The following is a 20,288-nucleotide window of genomic DNA, read 5'->3' as shown; positions in this document are numbered from 1 at the left end:
CTGGCCGCCGCTGCGCGCGGCTTCACTGGCGACGCACTCGCCGGCGACGGCGCCACCGCCGCGTCATCCGCGGCGCCTCCCGCCTCGGCCACCGACGCGCGCCGCCGGCCGCGGCGTCCGGTCGCCTCACCGTCCGTAGCCGACGGTCCAGCAACGGCGGCCACCGCCTCCTCCGCCGGCGGCGGCGGTGCCGGCGGGCCGGACAGCCGCGCCGCCGCCGCCGCCGCCGCCGCCGCTGTTGCTGCCGCCGCTGCCGCCGCCGCCGCCGTAGCCGGCGCCGGGCCCTTGGTCACCACCTTGAGGCGGCGCTTGGCGCGCGGCGCGGCGCCGGCCGGCCCGGCCGCGCGCGCCCGCTTGTGCTGCGCGATCAGTCGCGTCGGTGAGTCCGTCAGCTTGCGCTTGGGGCTGGGCTGCTTGCGCCGGTGCGCCGACGCCGCCCTGGCGTCCTCGCCGAGCGGCGGCAGCGGCGGCGGCGGCGGCGGCGGCGGCGCCACGATCATAGGCTCGGCGGCGGCCGAGCGCACCACCAGCTCCTGCTTGCGCCGGCTCTTGGAGGGAGAGTCGAGCGCGGCGCCGTTGGTGAGCTCGCCGGCAGGCGGCGCCGGGTCGGAAGCTGGCACGGGCGGCGCGTCGGCCGGCTCAGGCACGGCCGCCATCGCCGCACAGCCGGCAGAGTCTGAGGGCGAACCAAGACAGCGGTTAGTGGCCTGAGTGCAGCATGTGATGCGGCGAGGTCCCGCGGCGTTCGTCACCAGAGTTTGTGCGCGGTCGTGGAGGAACACACGGAACCGTACTCATCGGGGCCGCCTACACCGTTTACAAAACTGGTAAGCAGCGGCAGATCCAGAAGAGGGCAGCCGGGTCATCCCCTTCTCAACGTGTGTGGTCAGGTTAACCATCGCACATTTGGTTCATGAACAACGACTGTTTTAGAACTCATTGTGTTAAAAGGACGCAAAATTCGATTACCATGTGAAAAGCACAATAGCTTTGTGACCTGTGACCAGACAAAGCAGCGCCCCCTCTCCTCTCCCCTCCCCCCCCCCCAAGGACGGCGCTGGGTCTACCCGCGTTGGTAGATGGACGAGTTCACCTTATGATTTAACTGGAACGGAGACAGGGGTTATTGTAAGGAAAGCTGGGATAAATACGGAATTGAAATCAGAGGCCAAACACAGTATGCACACTTTTCGGATGTTTTCTCAGCAAATTTGGGATGCACACAAATGAAGGTCAAAATCTCATAAGGGAAATGTCACCGAAACACCGACGCGTGCACTTACGACTTGATTGAACAAATGGTATGAGGCAGTGGATGCTACGCGCGCCATGATCGTCTCCTTGGCGTCAAACATGTCTGGATACTTTGCCTCCCCGCGTAGCAATTAAATTTTACTTGACCTAAAATTCCCCGCTCAAGTATGTTTACGAGATTCTTTATTGGCGATGGCAAGGATGAACAATGAGTAACTAACCATGGGCCAGCTACCATTGATAACCCGCCTCACCTTTCAAACCTTATAAGAAAATCTCCGGTGAAATCTGAAAGCAGGTTAAGCAAGACGAGCCTGCTTTGTGAACACACCACGTCCCGCTTTAAGACAACGGCACTCTTTCCGTCGCAGACAGTGCATCGGCACATTCCATATAATATAACTTAAATGTCACATCCTAGCTCAATTATGCACGTTTAGCGTAGACATGCTTTACGACCCGCCCCTCCACTCGGCCGGTTAGCTCAGTTGGTTAGAGCGTCGTGCTAATAACGCGAATGTCATGGGTTCGACCCCCATACTGGCCAGAGTTTTCCTCCTCGAACAGGAACACAGATTTTCAGCCTCCATTTACTTGACACCGCATGCTGCCCCCTTCTAACGTCTCACGACACGTCTCGCTTCTCACGTCTCACCTGTGTGGACGTCAGGCGCAGGCGTGCATACCGCCACGAGCGGGGCTGCCGGCTGGACGTCCACATTCAATTGGACGTCCATACCGGCTCTGAGCAGCAGGAGCCTACGGGCGGGGACGCTTGATGTCAAGGATGATACATATGTTTATACATATGCTTAAAAATTCGGCCTGCGGCACACTTAACCTGGTTTTCATTTCTAAGTTTCCTCACCCCCGACCGCAAAATCCTGCGAGGGTCCATGTTTCACAAACCTGCATTAGGTTCGCGAAGAAGCAGTAGAAATGTGTAACAACAAAATTGTCTTCACGAACATATGATTTATAGATGGAAACCTGCGCACACATGCGAACGACAAAAACACCATCTTTTAAAAGCTGTCGAATCTTGCAGCGCATCTTTTTGTCCCAATCCGGGCGTCCAATCTGTCAATAGTTACAGACTGGCCTAACATATAAAGAAATTGAAATGACAAAAAAATATAGGGTACCTGCAGGACAGTATGTGGCACGAAATTACTTGATTTAAAAGTCGTGAAACTCGTAGTGACGTCTGAAAAATCCAATGTCGATAGCAAAAATAAGATCAAGAACATGCAATGTGCTTTTACGTCACACAAGTTGTCCAAGCGCGCGCTAGACGCTGGCTTGCAAAACTAACGGCGCTTTTTTGCTGTTATCTCGTCAAAATACCTGCAAGTATTCAAACCCAAGTAATGCATAACATTTGAGCCTCGTTTCAACCCAATTGTCGTGTGGATACAGCAATGAAATACAGAATCCGGAACAAAGCGAACCTGCCACAAAATATACTGACAAGTGGCACCACATTCCTAAACATTCTGATAAATGTTGCAATTAAAACAATTACGGTCCAGTGAAAAACACACATGCCATATGCATCGACGACAGCTAAAATAATAAGTCAGACTCAGACTGCATAAGCATTATCATGACACATTACCAAACCTTTAGCAAGCTTTGGTTTGGGATGCAGCGATGTTCAGGACTCAAAGTCGTTTCACTGCCTGTGCAGCTTCTTCTGAAGATTGTTATTACGTCATTGATTTCACAGGTTGCAAAAACAATACACATAATTCAGCAGAAGCTGACATAGCGATCTATATCATGCAATAACTAGTGTTTCACCACACGAGTTAAAGTAAAATCGTAAAGACACCACAAGTTCATTGCCTTGTGACAAAGGCACCACCAAGGCATGAGTGGCGTATGAACGCCTGATAGTATTCGCATTCCAGAATGACACATGTATGTCCAGAAGACTGAGCAAAAGTCGTAACACTTCCGCTCTGCCTAGTTTTTTAGTTTCCTTTTGCCTTATTGTAAACGCGTGTTGCCTTGTCTGCCAACTGGCAGATCATGATCTTGGTGGTTGGAAAATAGTCCCGAAAAAGTTCAGGCCCTCGTAGATGCAATAATGCATGATTAATGCAACCCGAAACATGAATCGCAGGCTGGTATATGCCACAGTTGAATCAAGGTTCGCTGTTAGTGGGAACACTATTAACTTCACACGCTCATTTCAATGCAAGGAGCATAGTATTTATTGTCACCCACTGAAGCGTGAATAACAACACTAGCATTGGCACAGACGTTATTTGTAGATTAAAGATATCAACATGAATGGCTACATTCCACACCACTTGTTTGCAACCAGGTTTCCATAACTTTTGCCAAGTGGAGGTCATTGCTGTCTACCGACAAAGTAGATTAACGAACCGCAGGCCGTCCAATCACAAGAATCAGTTTGAGGACTTAATCATATCAGGTCCTATTACGTCTAGAACGTGGACGCTCCCTCACGTTGTCCTCTCGCCTCTATCATTTATGATTATGTCTACCAAGGCCAGCTGCCTGTCGTGGTTGGTAATTGTATATTGTTGTTGAGTATCTTTGACCTGCATGACCACGTAGATGAGGCACCATATTTTTCGCATTAGCCATAACCGTTAATATACACACCTGCCGCCGCTTCATAACACACGCGCTCCATCACCAACGCGTGCGTGAAAAAACTTATAGTTGCTAAAACTTGCATCTTGCACGAGCAAAATTCAAGGCAAAAACAAAGAACAATGAAGCAACTAACTGACGACGGACAAAACACGACGATTAGGCTCCAAAACGCAGGGATTTAAAACATATGAATTTGTTTGCCATCATTTTATTTAAAATGTATCACGTGCCAGCGTTTGGCCGCGTGCAGTGATCCTTGCCACACTGGATCAGTCCTCTCCCTGTTTTAATCATGCCACAGGGAAATGTGAAAGCAGCTTGTTTGTTCAGCCAAGTGGAACTCCCGACAGAGTGACACACATAGCATTACAACAGGACACCGCACCCAAAAACAGTAGGTATTGAATACGGCTGTTCCATTATTTCGAAAGAATAGTCTGAGCGAGTGGCGTGCTGGTACAACAGTGGTATCAAAAATCTTACCTCCGAAAAGTCAGCGCAGTCCAATGAGTGCAAAAATATTCCAGTTCCCTCCCCCCAAAAAAACGGGGGACCTATAAACAAACCCGAATGCCATGTACGTGAGTCAACACCAGTGCCATCTGTGCACTTCGGTTATCGGTGAGTGTGTACCCATATATATGAAACCGCTGGACACAGCCAGAGATCGGGGCGTGGGCTGACCTTCCCTGGACGTCTAGCATTTATTTGAATTGTCCTGCATGTCTACCACATACTTCGGGCTCTGCAAGCATGCCGGGTCTAGCTGCTTTGAGGAGAGATCCCCAGCCCAGCATTGAATACGCTAACAGTCCCAATACGCTTTTGAAGAGCACTGCGGCATCTCGAAGTCTCCAGTCCAAGCGAGCAGTGTGGCCTTCACAAGGTCTCCGGGTACTCCGAGATAGCTTTGAGCCTCCACGCACGTCTCCTAGTTCATTTACAGCCGCCAGATGGCAAGCAGACCACGTGCACGTCTCGCCAAACACTCTCTCGGCGGCGCGCAAAGGCGCTGGCGGCTGGGCGATATCTTATCTCTGTGAGACTGAGACAATACCCTTCCGACCGGCCGGCCGGCCGGCTAGCCACCGCCTCGACCCGCGGAGGACCGCCGCGCCGGGCCACGGAGCCGGCGCGCGCTGCACCGCACCTGTACTGCAGTCGGCCACGGAGGCGGAACGCCGGGTCGGGCTCGGCCAACTGCCACCGGGGGCTGGGGACCTGTGACCGGCGCGCACGCGCCAGCAGCCCGTGGACGCACGCCGCCTCTGGCACCGAGAGCGCGCCCCGCGACACGCACCCACACACACACACACGCAGGACACCGACACGGACGCCGGGCGGTGGCGGCGGCGGCGGCGGCGGCGCTAAGCACGCGGCGGCGAGCGAGCGGCGCCCGCACCCCTCCGGAGCCAGCTGCCTGCGCCGGCCGGCATCGATCAGCTGACTGTGACGTCACCCGGAGGTCGGCGCGCGCCCGCGGGCACGTGCCGCGTCGGGCCGCGCGGCAGCCGCGCCAGTGGCGGCGCGGTCGGCGACGGAAGGGGGCGCGCGGCCCCGCGCGCGAGGGCGGGCCGGCGGGCGGCCGGAGGCTTGCGAAAGGGAGACCGGTTTGGCGGGGGCGACCCAGCTGAAAGAACTGGACGCTTCTTCAGAGAGAGCGGGGGACGCGTGTCCATCGCATGGGCTTCGAGGTGTGGGGTGTGGCTGATCTCGCCGCTGCGCGAGTCTGGCGTATAACCACACACCGCGGAGCCGGCACGCACGCTCCGGGACGGCTGAGCCGTGCGCACACTGCACTGTGCGGCTGCCGCCCTGTCGTACTCTGGACGGGGGGGGGGGGGGAGCTGCAGGGTCAGTGGTGGCTCCAGAAATTGCCTTGGCGTGACGATGGGAGTCGGACGAGACACTGTGGAGCCCGTTCACGTCGCCGTTACGTTTTACACTTACGTCATATGTCGTTACATTTTTTATTATTAATTTCATCCCCTCATCACCTTGGCACTGGTTACGTTTCCCCCCTCCCCACCCCACCCCCACTCCCTTCCCTGGTTGTGCTGCCTTGATCACAAAATCCCAAAGAATTAACGCCCGTTTGGTCGGCCCCTACTTCAGCAAGAGAAGCGAAAAAAAAATAGGGAGCATGTTTTGGGTCATGAGACCCCTAATGCCAGGGTGAGAAGCAGAGAGGCGCCATGTATCCTAAGCAGCTGAGTTCGTCGTACAGCCCAAATGGCATACCTGCACTGCTCATGAGAGAAATTGAACGAATCCGGTTTTCAGATGCTTAATTGTTTTCAAGGATTTTAGCGTGCCTTCCACACATACCTAAGTGTAATGTTCCCAATAACGGAAAAAGGAACAGCCACAACCGACCGATATAAGTTTTTGCACTGAAGATCGTCACTCTCCAGTTACATAGAGGTGTAACTATATATACTTTTGGGTACCTGAGCCTCTCCCAAATGCTGACTTGAGCCCCCCCCCCCCCCCCCACACACACAAATAAATATGGCAAAAACAAGAAAGCTGGACCAGTGACATGCAGACAATTTTCCAGAAATGTTGTTGCACTAGATAGGTACGAACCTAGCTGACGACACCACTATAAGTTTCATATAAAATGGACTGTTCCACATTTGAAGATATTGACGCAAGCATCAGATATGATGAAATAAGCTCACTTAAACTCTTTCTAAATGTGATTGATTTCTTAATTCATTTCTCATTCATTCACTTTTTCATCCAACTCATTCATTTCATTCATTTCTATTATTGATTTCTGTGACTGATTTCTATTCTTTCCAGATTATGATTGTGTCCCTCAATACGTCATTGTTACATCACGTCATCGTAGCTTACACATTGATTGAGAGTCCATTGCCAGCCGTGCATCTGGCAATCGTGCTCAAGCAAACCGCATATGAACGACTCGATAATTATATCCTTCTTGACTTGGTCGCTGCATGGCCAACTGAACGACGGGATTTGAGTGACTTTATTGCGGCGCCACGGTTGCCTGGGTGACCACGGAAGTCTCCCCGAAATAGTGGGCACATCCTCGCTGGCGTGTGGCTCAGAAACTAGAGGGGTTTAGGTCTTAGGGCAGGGATATGAGCTGCACCCAATGATCTTCAAGATGGCTGTTGCAGTTCAAAACCCCACACAAATGTGCGCTCCCTTTAATGTTGTGCCACGTTGCATCCTGCTTACCTTACATGCTTTTCATTCCAACTCTTTTATGACCTAGGGCAGTCTGAAACTATTGGCAAATTTTCCACGCCATAACACGTCCCAAACATTCGGGACACAAAAAATGCACTGCGATATTTGACAGCTGTTAAGTGAGCAGTGCGAGGCGTTTCATACATAATTTGTCTGCCTCACCCTTCTACTGCTTCTTTGAGAACCTGACGTATTGTTCAACAGGGGCGTACGCAAGATTGTACAATCGGGGGAAGGGGGGGGGGGGGTACAATTCACAACTGAAAACTAAGTGCCGCAGGCCGACCAAAAAAGGCTTGAAATCAAGAGCGTAAATACAAGTGGCCGAAATCCGGGCAAATATCCGGTGTTGGCGGTAGGCTACGTCATCCTTCCCAGCTGAGCCCCTACCATGTTTGAAAAAGTACACTCCTGCTCCGGTCCATTAGGATGCGCTGGTCGAGCGAGCTTCACGCAACCACGGAATATATTGTGAAAATTATCAAACCTTCCAGCCTTGCTCAAGTTCACGGGAGACTGGGGTCAGTTATTTCCAATGCAAAACTCAAATCTAAAAAAGAGCATAACAGCATTGTTCTTGATATCAGCTGACTGATTGATATGCCATGAGCCAAGCCACAGTCCCAACCCCTGACATACAAATCATTGTAGAACATCCTGCCGCATGCATAATTTCACGGAAGCAATATCAAAACAATGAATTGTTAAATTTTAAATCAAGCACGTAATCGTACCCCGCTGATGGCGGCCCCAACCAGAACAAACGTTCCGTCGATGTGACAAACGGCATGCATAAAATAGAGATGAGTGAACAGCACAGCACCTCAAAGGTCCTCTAACATGTCTTTGCATATATGTACCAGTTGCATCAGTTCGCAAGAACCGCTCTGCACCAAGCTTTCTTCCGACCCGGTATTTCAACTTGCAAGTTTGAGCGGAGTCCTTAAGTAAGCATTACGAAGCAGCGATCATAAAAATAAATGTTATTGTTTTGCAAGTCTTGGTGCCCCCAAAAGTAATAGCAAACGGTTAGGCTAGCCCACACGTTTCCATCGAAATTCGGCAGCCCGTCAGGATTTGTTGGGCACGGTTGCTTGCCAACAACTAGAGAGACCGTAATTCTATCATTGGACAGAAATCCGCACAGCTATTCCGCTACTGTTTCGATAAAGACATGTCGACGAAATATCGACCCATCTTTACCTCCATTCCCCTTGTTCTTCTCCGAGGAATAAGGCCATTACTGCTGTCTTATCTATGTGAATAATGTTCGCCCCAAATGCACTTAACAACTGGAGTGATTCTCGAACTGGTATCATTTCCGCAGGTGTGGAAAACATACAGGCCGATGGGTTTCAAGTGTGCGGTACCTCAACAGGCATCATATTCCTAAAATGGCGTGGTACCTCAGCACCACACGAGTGTACTAGATTACCACAGACTTTGGGGGCTCCTAGCCTATTTAAGCGATCCATGTTCACCTCGGGGGCACCCTGACCTTTCCACAGCACCCCAACAGTACCTGGTGGGCCCCTGGACGTTTTCGGAGGTCAGTGACTGTGGGCTGCTGCCCACCGCGAGGTCCCTGTACGAGTCGGAAAACAGAAGCCACACAATACACGAGATTGCAAGGCCTCGCCCCCCTCCCACCTCCCCCAACGGTCTACTTGACCAGTAGCTCGTCCATTAAAAATCGTATAAATCCCAACCCTTTGCGTGACAAACTTTTATCTAACTTAGATCTTCATTGCCAATTATTTGAATTAAGGACCATGCCCACGCATTCCAGTTTGTTCATTTTTCTCCCAGTAAGAGCTTTGTCATCTACAGCCTATAAATAGTTTCAATCACAAACCTCGTGTGTTTCTGTCTATAAGTGAATCTTCTTAACTGTCAAGCAGTCCTTGGAATTGGTAACAGCACGTTATTTACCTAATCACCCATCAACCCAGAGAAAATGAATTTTCAAATGACACTGAAACCGACTAGACCAGGCCTCCTACACCACAATCCTGACCGCACGCATTTTCAACAAAAAGTAGTTGGATAGCACGTGGCCATGTTTCCAATATGTTATGTTGATAAACATTTGAACTGCCGCATGTGTACTTGATTATACGCACCGCTGGCAGAAGACAAGACAGTAAGATGCCCTTATTGATACTCTCCCATTAGTGAGCAAACTAAACAAGCTAAACAGAGTTTATTACTATGATATTAAATAACCCAATAAATAAGACACAGGCAAGCAAAGTTGATGTGATAATTGTTGCTACTTTAAAACGTTTTAGAACATTAAGAGCATTGTTGCGAAAATGTCAAAATGGATAACATCACAATATAATCCTCAAACCAGTAAGGACCGTCCACCAGGCACACCTCTAGAACAACTTGGTTTTATCACAATTGTCGATCCTTTTAAAGTTTTGCTGAAGCTTTGAAGAGGCGGTTTGTTGAAGATAATTACCACTGAACATGCAACAGCTTAATCCATGCACACATTGCTCCTGATATCAGTGATGTCTTGGCCTTGAATTCATGTTGATAACAATTTAAATGATGCTCAAAAATAAGCAAAAGATGGGAAAATGGGGGAAATGGCGAAACCATGCATATGGCATTACGGCGGATAGCTGGCATCATGCCAGGATGCTTTCCGTCCATGCGATAATACGAGGTTCCTCAAAACAGCACGCAATTTTATCAAGGTAACTTCATTCTCAATGTAGGCCTATGTGCTGGTCGATGTACAAGATATTTACTTTTGTATAGGCTTTTGCAGTTTTGGATCGTGTTCACATTAACGTAAGGGCCTGAAGCCAACATTCAAACCTTGAATATGTTAGAGTTTAAATGACATATTTCCAGTAATATACCCTATGTGACGTGGAACGAGCGGTGAAATAACAGATGTAGGAGTCTGGAGTTGTCAGTTGTGAAAGTTGTGAAAGTCTAGAGTTGTTGTAAATGTCAAAGTCAGGAGAGCCTAGAATTGCCGTCAATTGTCAGAGCTGTGAGAGTCTAGAGTCCCTGTCAGTTGTGAGAGTTGGCAGCTGTTTTGTAGATAATACGAAAGCAAAGCTAATGAAACCAGAGGCCTTTGGCAACCGACGCGAACGGCCTCCGTCAATGTGTTCGAAATCTGCGTTTCGTGAAAATTAAACAAGCGGAGGAAGTAGAAAATGACCTGCCTCGTGACAAATAAAAAGATAAGAATATTGATACTGATAAGATACTGATAAAGCACGCAGATGTGGAAACATGCAGAACCGTCGAAAATAACCTCACGAACAGTTATGACTCGAGTCAAATGAAGTTTTCACGAAATAAATTGTCACGCAAATTTCGCGTAAACGCACAAGTGGTTAAAAGCAAGGCATCATCTGCTCTCTGTCGTGCCCTAAACAAGCCTTAAAATCACCCCCCTCCCCAAAAAGGGCAGCACAATACTGCGTACGCTGCAAAATAACAAGACGGCGTAGCTCACCTGTCGATCGGAAACCGGGCGTCACAGCACAAATAAGATTATGAACACGATGCCAACTTCCTAGACGCTGGCGACCGGTCTACAGAGCACCGACCCGTGGTCACATGGCTACGAAGGCAACTCCGAGCCTTAACTGGAGATCTTTCACCCGACTGAAGGTCATCACAGTCCGCAGCGAATAGTCCCCAGGTCCTGCAGTGCCGACCAAATTAAGAGGTGGTCACTCGAATGCTAGGGGCTCAGCGTTCATTCTAGTAAATCTGTTATTTCCGCGATGCGCAATCCCGAAGCGCGCAAAATGTTGGGGTGACTGTGTGGCAACGGCAGCCAGAACTGGCATCTTACAATGGGACATACAATGGATGACTTGACGACCTCAAGACTTCAAAGGCATTTGACATGGCCGTCCCCGAACACTGAATTGTCGTGCCGCATTATCGACATCACCCAGCCTTGGCCACGTGTGCGGCTGCCAAGCAATGCGCTCGACCCCGACCGATGTCGACCGATGCATCGGTGAAGAGCCCACATATGCCACATCGGCTAGGAAAGTCGAATCATTGCGTATATCATGGACAGCGCTCGAATCCACGTGAGTCGGTTATCCGTGTCGCCACGCCGGGCATTTCCATTTAGCCAATATCAATCTTATCTTGCTTCACAGAGCCAGTTTGATCACCTATGATAGGGGCTGCGTGCCATCTCCAACGTAACAGCTTAATAGCAGCGCAGGAGGCAGTCATGACCGTATCCAATGCAGCATTTTGTGAAGGGCCAGCATCCGTTTGGGGAGGGAGTAAGTTCCAACTTGGATGTCATTAGCAATAAGATCAAGCAAACAGCGCAAACTTGAGCTTTTCACCCCTAAAAGATTTAGCCATGGCCCGTGTCCCCTACTACACTCGGATCAGCCTTCAGAGGCATTTCGTCAAACACGACTCTGAATAACGAGGACGTTGCGTAAGGAACGATGGCCTAACGGGGGGGGGGGGGGGGGGGGGGCAACACGGTGATTGGTCGAGTCCTTACACCCATGTCCGAGCAATCCGACGTCAATGCCGGGCAAACATCCACGCCACGCATGGCGCCTTTCCCATCATGTCACGACGCATCGATACGGCACAGCCTCAAAAACAACTGCCTCCAAAGACGTTCACGTGAAGCAATCCATACATTTTGCAATGTGTCCTCGTTACCAATCGACACAAGCACTTCCAACCGACTTACCTGCCTAAGCCTGGCGAATATCTGTAATAGTCACACCCAACTTCCTCCAACAAAGCACGGTGAAAGTCTCTTCAGCCGTCGAGCAAACACGACATTTGCCCCAGCCCGCGGTAGGCCGATACGGCGATGCCCACGCTTCCCGACGCCGCAGCGACTGTACGCGTCAGCGCCGAGACATCCAAGGTTATGTGCCCGAGTGCGGTGCCAGTTTCTGTCGACGCCGACGATAGAAGTGCCGCCAGAGACTTGATCCAATTATTGGTCACAGGATCACAACTGAAATCACTTCGTCAATAATATATGCCAAACGATATATGCACCGCGCAAACACTAGGCCACCACAAATCGCACACGGCCTCGCCTCCGCCGGACGAGACTTTGCCCGTCGTGTTTAATTCACCCACAAGCAATAGATGGCAGCAGCGAACGGGACGACCAATTCACTTGTCGGCTGGCTGCCGTGCGTGCCCTTTAAAATTTGCTCTAGAGTATCGTGATTCGTTCGTGAGGCATAAGCTGAGTCTGTCGAGTTACCGTCATGTCGTTGCAGAACATGACGGGACAAAATCAAACAAAGGATCTTCGGTTCCCATCGAGGCGCGCAAACGCAACAATTTAATGACTACAGTTCCGGCTTGTCTAAGTCATTAATGGCGCATTGTCATCTGTCTTCTGGCTCATGCGGTAAAACGCGTGAAGCTCAATAGAAGGCGCGTGAGCGGGTCGGGCGTGGCGATAATTGGTGGACCTAGAACAACCAAAGGAAGAACCGTTGGAGCCGTGGTCCGTTCGAGATTTCGGAAGGTGGTACCTTAGCAGCTGTCAGTGGGTGAAGTGTGGGTTAAGTGGTTGTGGTTTAGGGGCAATCCTGACGTTCTTCCAGGGTGATCTAATGGTTTGGAAGCCTGGTTCTAGCAGCTTGTGTAACCTGGCTCACCAGTTCTTATGAGGATTAAATATTGAAGTCATGTACAGGTTTTGCCTCATGTCTTTGTGCAGACTTTAGGCACTTGCCTACAGTCTACACAGGTATAGACTTTGAGCACTTCTCTGCAGTCCACAAAGAGGCTTAGTTGAACAAGATAAGTTGGGAGGATGCCTGTGTGGGGAAAATGGCTAAACCTTCCTCTGGGACATGTACAGATAGTTATCATCAAATTTGGCACAGTTTCTCCCCAAAGTAAGCAGAAAGCCAGAGCCTCCAATTGGGTAGGAGACTACATGTCTGGTTTTACATGTTCTGGTATTACATCTGTTGGTTTCTATGATGCATGTTCATCATCCTGAAGATCCCTGGACCCAATGCCTAGTTATTTCGATGGGTTGATATGGAGATAGGTCAAAGTCTGGGAATCCATGTGCATATGTATCATGTAATATGCCTATATGTACTGTTGCATCATAATTGTGCAAGAAAAAGTAGACTGAATCATAGCCAGCCCGAAGAGCAAGCAAGTTATCTGTACCCTTACTGGTGTGCTCGCATATGGTCATGGTTGGAGTAGTTTTCAACTTATTACATGTGAGATGCATGTTCCTCATTATTGCCCTTCATAATTCCACTTCACAAGTGATTTGATTAGAAGCTTGGTCCTGGACCTAAGCCCAGAGGCTGCATTTGCAATGCTGTGTGTTGTGCAAAGTTCTGCAGTCACCAAAGTTGTATGAGTTGTATTTCGGGGTATGCATGATTTGAAACATAGGTGCCTGTAATGGCACTCTTGTGCATGACAGTTGTTAGTTTTTCAAAGGATTGATAATTAGCTGTTTTGCTGACTGAAGAGTCATGCTGACAAGCACCCCCTGCTTGCAGCAGAAAAAACAAGGATGTAATCCCAGAGCACTTGCTTGGCCAGAATGGCCCTCACCTTTCTCAGTGTGTCTCAGCAGCATAGGACAGCAGGGTGCTCTGACCAAGCTGCAGTCACTTAAATGTCACTGTACTGCAGGCAACTGTGGGACCCTCTCACATGGTCCGATTTCAGGAGATCCACGTGTTCCAGTCATATATTATGGTGAACAAAACACAAACAATTTCACAACAGATAAAGCTGACTCGCCATCAGCCGGGACCACGCCATCATACCAAGCACGCTCGTGTCACGTTATTGTAAACCGTCTCCCGTGGCGCTGCACCGCCCAGTCCACACCACATCATTCAGCGGCTGGTATGCATCGGCCCGCCGGCCGCGATGAGCTGGGACGAGGAGGACGCAGCCGGACGGGCTGCGACGAGGAGAACGCAGCCCGGACGAGCTGCGACCAGGAGGACGAGGCGGGCTCGGCCGCGTCGGCTCGGCTCTGTAATGGAATAGCGGCAGGGTCGTCTGATCGCCGGATTTAGCGTTGCCCGCACATCTTCCGCAACATCTCACTCGACCGGTGTCGTGTCGTGCGGAGCGTCTTCGCGGTTGTTAAGGGCGGCGACTATGATTTCTCGCTTACAATGAACGCGGACGTACGTGTTGAACGGATGACGGCAGTGGCGGAGTCGACATGATTTAGTAGACACGATTTTTAGATTGGCCTGGCATGATCAGATGCACGCGTAGGCATACAAGCTTCCAACCGCACAGGGTCCACACAAACTACGATAAACGCGAGACCCCTACGGAATATCACACCAATATCAGGTAGATTCTGAATGGAGTTGAAATTCCACATTGAGTTCCAATTTCCAATTCCAAGTCCGAAATTCCAGTTCCACCTACTTTGACAGTCGGAACGCCATCGCCTACGACAGCTAATAGCGCGATGCATTTAATTGCGCGATTGAAACAACAGATCATGTAGTAATACAAATGCTCCAAAGGATGTAGAGTATCATCACATTTTACACTGGGGACTTAGTCAGCAGGACTGCTGAGGTGTGTCATCTACGTAGGCGGATCCTGGGGAGGGGGGGGGGGACACGGGGCCATTGCCCCCCAAAACCTCAGAGTATGTTTTGGCCCCCCCAAAACATTCCCAAAACTTCATAAAAGTTTCGTCTACTTACCATCTGTTTTGACTTTAACTGTTTTAACTGTTTTGTTTTAACTTCCGTTTAAGATTCGAAAGCATTTCGGTGTTTTTTTCAGTTTTGAATGGTGTCCCTACTAGGTGCTCGCGAGAAGCACCGTGCACTGGACCTCGGATCGCACACCAGCAAGCTCGCGACGAACGGTTGCCCCCCCCCCCCCTCCCCCCCCCCCAAAACTCCAGGCTAGATCCGCCCCTGGTCATCTACGGTCTAATATATCACAGTATTTGACAGCAAGCGTGGTAATAAAGACAAAAACTGGGACACTGTGTGCGGGCTTTAATTTCACGCAGGGCAATGGGACCAACCAAAGGGTAGTGTTGTATTTGAGTGCACGGTAAGTTGCAGCTGCTTTCATTGACGGCCGCAACTAGAAGAACAGATGTCTGAAAGGCCCAACAAATAAACCGTGGTGCCCTGCGGCGAGCGGGGCTTTGGTGCTGGCGAGATGCGAACACACGCCATGCATGAAACCTTAGTATACGTAAGAGTCGTCGAACCTTTATGACAAAGACGGTCCATGCCAGTCGAACTACGCTGTTGCAATCCGTCAACGGCCCGGTAGCTCAGTGGCCAGGACGCAGATATACGGCAATTTGTGTTCGGAGATCATACTGGTCCAGATCCCATCAACGGCGGTTACGCCATTTGTCTACGGTCGGCTGCCAACTGACCGAAAGACATGCGGATGCGCAATGGTCGCCTCGTGGCTTTACCGATCACGTTAATGGTTGCAAAAGGAAACTCCGATTGCACAGCGATGCCCGGATGCCATTCGGTTCAGTTCCTCTTAAAGACTTCGGGATTCATGTCATTCGTTGTAAAAACATTCTGGTCGCCGGTCGACCATGCGATTTTTTTCGACCAGCCCTGGTAAAAATGGAAGTTGGTTCTTTTTGTGAGGTGCAAAATTCAGGAAACTAAACGAAAACTGGACTTCCAGTCTGAATATGAAACGCTCATAGCGACCCTTACGAGCGCGTCCGTTTTTTAGCCCCCAAATTTAGACCGGTACCCTGATACCTTCTCCTTTGATAAAATGGATCCTGAGCAGCATTATTTGTCGCGATGGACTGCTTCCTGTCCACCAGTTAATGCATTTTGTGTAGACCAGTTAATCATTTTGTGTAGACCAGTTAATGCATTTTGAGTATCTAGTTCATGTATTTTGTTTACACCAGTTAATGCATAATGGATTTGCAATTTCATTCACCGTGATTGAATGGTTATCTGGCGTTTAGCCTGGCGGGATGTCCATGTGGCCCTCAAGCCCGTCATTGACGTCTATTTGTTCGGCATTTTCGAAAAAGATGTCCACACATGCGCTTTGAGTTACGTTGTAGCTTAAAAACCGCATGTTGGCTTCCGTCGAATATTCACATTAATCTTTCGGGATTCATACCGTTGGAGTTGTAGGAATTCTTGGCATCTAAGGGCAACATCTGTGCAACGCAAGTCCGCCAGACCCCGCTGTCCCACAAATATTCACCCTGGCCACGCGCCATCCACGTACCGGCGAACACCCCCACCGGCGATCGCCCCCCCCCCCCCCCCCTCCCCCGCCCGACTCACAGTCGCCACCGACAGGGGCGCGTCACATGTCGTCATCGTCGTCGGCCGGCACGAAGAGGTCGTTCTCCTCGAGGAAGCTGGCCATGTTCTTGCTGATGCTGGCGCCGATCAGCAGGCCCGGCAGCACGGTGAAGAAGGCGCCGATCACCGCCAGGCGGTTGCGCGGCGGCTCCTCGCGCAGCGCGCCCGTCGCCAGCGTGACGCGAGAGCGGCACTGGAGTCGGGGCGGCGGCGCGGCGGCGGCGGCGGTGCGCGCCCGGCCCATGGTCCGCAGCAGCCCTAGCCTCCCGGTCATGGTGGTGGCGACGGCGGTGCGCTCTGTCGGCGGGAGGGGTGTCAGAGCGGGAGGGGACACGGCGGCCGTGTGTGTCTTCCCCGCCGCAGGGGGGGGGGGGGCTGGAGGTCAAACCCGGCAGAGAACATCGGCGACCGGCGGCGATAAAGGCCATTATTTTGTGGTACGTGTCATGACTGCGAGGTCTCGCTGATCAGTTACCGGGAGCATCCTGCCAATAAGCGACCTCGAAATTGCCGACTTGGAGTTGCACGAGTCAACGGAAGTGGTGGGGACCTCAAGCTTGGACGGGAGGTGCGTCTTTATGTCTAAAGGACAGGTTGATGGATGTCTTGTATCGCAGGAAGCGAGATGCCTCACAATCCAGGGTTAGGGTTTTGATGTTGATTCATCCGCCGGGTATTAATGCTTATCGCACCTACCAGAAATAACATAAAAATCATCCAGCATAGGAAAGTGTGCCGAAGTTCAGCAAGGGAACGGTACAAATCCGCTTCACGGAGGTACCCTAGAGCCCAAATAGCGAGGGGAAATACCACCCGTCGCAAGACGACGCACCCTTCAAGTCCATGTCATGTCTGTCATGATGCCATGATGATCGCTGGCAAGCAGTGATCTCCCAAGGGTCGGCTTAAAGGTGAGCGCAGGAGGGTCATACAAGCTTCTGATGACGCTTCTTGGCGCGGCGGCGCGTGCTGAGGCCAGGGTCGGGAGACCAAGTATGTCGGTACGCGTCAGCACAGAAACGCACGGAGTCCCGACCCGATTCAACACAACTTCGAAAAATAGACGGCACATTGGCAAATCGGAAAGCTTTTGGCAGAGGCACATGGTGCGGATTCGCGTACCAAGACGGATATCTCAATATTATGTGATCTGGGGTTGAGTAAGACAATTGTAGAGCTTCTGCCAACGGCGCATGTACGGTGGCGGGTGCAACAACTGAAGGCGAATCTCCCAGCCATCTAGCCTTGCTGGATTGCAGTCTACCATCTGTCATGTGCCTCCGTCTGAAGACACTCCGACGCTCGGAGCGTGGGGTTCATTCTGGAAACTGGAACAAGTGGAACGAAAGATGTCCACACAGTACGCACGTGACAAGCTTGGCACGTGCGTACTGTGTGGATTGATTGTGGCTGATTGATTGATTGTGGCGTACGCGGCTGATTCCAGCAGGCTGGCACAGGAGCCTGGCAGTGAACAGCACTGCCTCGTGCAGTTAACCCACCCAGTCCAATGAGGTCAACATACTTCAGGACACTTACAAAGGAAGCCATAAAAGGTTTCATTCAAACATTCCAAATGTTCAAAAAACCAGGGCAGCACAGCTCCTTGCAACCCCCACTCCAAAATGCCTGTTCCATTTGACTGATGTGTGGCGGACTGATGAAGTGACTCATCAGTGACAGCCAACTCACAACTCGCCAGGATAGCCAGGTTGAAATAGCAGCTGCTGTGTCATGGCAGCATAGTGTGGCATGTTGCAAACTCAACAGGAAATGTATCTTAGATTGCAGCTGTTCTACTGGCATGATGGGGTCAGAGTTTTGTGACAAGCTATCCTACACAGTAGAAGCCATGTTAAAACCAACCTGAAAAAATGGTCATATTTTATGGAAGAAACATTAACAATGTCACAGAAACCTCAGCATTAGCACTAGCAGCACATGCTTAACTTAAATATTGTAATATTGAGGGGGCAGGCGAAGCATTACAGACCACATCCATATCATGACTGTTTTAGCACTGAATTTCATTACAAAAACCATACCACATGCATATGGTGTGGCATGTGTGGAATATCATGCCATAACTATCACTTCAGTGTGCAAAAATCCACTTAATCTGATTAAGGGAACTGCATTCCACCAAGCAGACCTCACAGCTTGGTCACTTAGTGCCTGCCTCTCAACCTACCCATGGTAGGTTGGGTGGGTTCGGAGCACTTTCACACTCACCTTTTGGCCCATGGCTGAGATAATCAAGGTCATATGATTTCAGGTTGGCCAATGGTGTCAAGCATTAAAACAACTTAAATTTTACAACAAAATTTTGGCTTGGCATCAACAATTTTATTTGATGCTGGGGTCAAGGTTTGCACCACAAACATTGCTCAAAACACAGCTTAGCGTGAAATAAGATTCAGGAAGCTTAGCATGAAATAAGATTCAGGAAGCTTTGTATGATATAAGATTGGAGAAATATGTTTAACCAAAATGATGGGATCAAATTTGTTGACAAAAGTACCAACTTATTGCTGTAGGGCTCTGTACTTAGCCATGGCAGCTGTTATAATGAATAACCTTAAATAAGCATATGAGGAGCACCCAGCATATTTTCATTTGCAACTGACATTCATCTTGTAAGCTGGGTGTCACACTGTACTTTATATGTCATTGGAGACAGAACTACAAGGCAGAAAAAGCATCTCATCATCCTACTGAAGTATAGTATCAGCTGGGTTCCTGAATCCCTATCAGAACATATGCCAGGCAGACCTACTGATTCCTTCTCAGCAGCACCCAAGGATCAAAGCAAATAATCCTTCTAGAGTGAGAGGTTAGGCAGTGTTCCTACAATTATGATGCCTATGAATGGCTTCATCTTACACACAGAGCTCACATGTCCTTGTTCTTTAAGTTTTCTGACCCTCCCACTTTTTGTCGTGGCCCTAAAATGTAGCCTCACATGAGCATAATGTAATGACCTTTCACAGTAATGACATATTTCTGGGAATTCTCTTCTTCTGCCCTATATACCCCATACCTGAGCCTTAAAAGTTTTAATTTGTTATCTCTACTGATCCATTGGCTTACCAACAAGCATACAACACTCTCAGCAGCCAGCAAGATTTTGAGCATGAACATTTTTTATCACAACCTTCTAAGGAACTTAATGTGATGTGCAGCCCATAAAATCCCAGAAGGAATGTTGAGCCTGCAGCTGGTATAATTTGATTTTGAAAAACAAAGCCATTTTTCAGATTGGTTACAAGCTCATCCAATTCATATAACCAATTACCACTGTTCTTGCTGATTGATTTTGACTTGATTTGACTGATTTTGCCACGAATTTCCAGCATCAAATGCATTCTTGGACATGGATTCAAAGCAAGTCTAGACTCCATACTTCCAACCTGTATAGGTTCTATGGTCCTTCATACAATCAAATTTGAAACCAACAATTCCTATCATGATGATATGTGCAATGTTCTGGTTGCACAAGACCCACCTATGTGTGTCAACTAAGCTGCACCGACGTAAAGATGACTCCCACCTGACTAATTCCCGCACATCTCAGCCTGAAAACATCATCTCCGTTGACATGGCCCTAAAACGAATTTTCACGCCATTGTGGCTTGGACGTATGATGGGCACAAAGCGGAACGTGAACGCGTCTGCTTCATAAAATACCTCACGTGCTGCAATCCTGTCTACGCGAAGGCCGCTGCTGCAAGCACTCGCGATGCACACCTCAGGCCTGTACAAGATGCAGGAAAGTTATAATACAGCACCTGCGCGCCATGCTCGTATTTCTTGCATGCTTCCAACTCCCTTCAGGAATAAAAAATTATA

The 20,288-nt window shown here is 49.8% G+C and overlaps 1 protein-coding gene, 1 long non-coding RNA gene and 1 other non-coding gene across 3 annotated transcripts; 1 reads left to right on the top strand and 2 right to left on the bottom strand.

Annotated features, from left to right (window-relative positions):
* Positions 1-624: 624 nt before the first annotated feature.
* LOC119114284 (uncharacterized) lies at positions 625-12,182 on the bottom strand. Its single transcript, XR_005096009.1, has 3 exons — positions 11,825-12,182; positions 1,910-2,013; positions 625-676 (listed from the first exon to the last, which is right to left on the bottom strand). It is a non-coding gene; the product is annotated as an uncharacterized LOC119114284 (long non-coding RNA).
* Positions 1,728-1,801, top strand: TRNAI-AAU (transfer RNA isoleucine (anticodon AAU)). Its single transcript has one exon. It is a non-coding gene; the product is annotated as a tRNA-Ile (tRNA).
* Positions 12,183-13,819: 1,637 nt separating the features above from the next.
* On the bottom strand, positions 13,820-20,145 carry LOC119113883 (essential MCU regulator, mitochondrial). Its single transcript, XM_037238116.1, has 3 exons — positions 20,132-20,145; positions 16,419-16,736; positions 13,820-14,125 (listed from the first exon to the last, which is right to left on the bottom strand). Exon 2 carries the CDS (start codon positions 16,711-16,713, stop codon positions 16,441-16,443), a length of 273 nt encoding a protein of 90 aa, XP_037094011.1. The 5' UTR covers positions 16,714-16,736; positions 20,132-20,145; the 3' UTR covers positions 13,820-14,125; positions 16,419-16,440.
* Positions 20,146-20,288: the final 143 nt, after the last annotated feature.

This window comes from Pollicipes pollicipes, unplaced genomic scaffold (assembly GCF_011947565.3).
Source record: "Pollicipes pollicipes isolate AB1234 unplaced genomic scaffold, Ppol_2.1 Scaffold_7262;HRSCAF=8765_pilon_pilon_pilon, whole genome shotgun sequence".
NCBI classification, from domain to species: Eukaryota; Metazoa; Arthropoda; class Thecostraca; order Pollicipedomorpha; family Pollicipedidae; genus Pollicipes; species Pollicipes pollicipes.
The sequence above is the reverse complement of the archived record's forward strand: the minus strand, read 5'-3'. Positions and strand labels throughout refer to the sequence as shown.

What these genes read in the sequence shown, in the direction of transcription:
- LOC119113883 (XM_037238116.1), bottom strand. Translation starts at nt 16,713, where the DNA reads ATGACCGGGAGGCTAGGGCTGCTGCGGACCATGGGCCGGGCGCGCACC.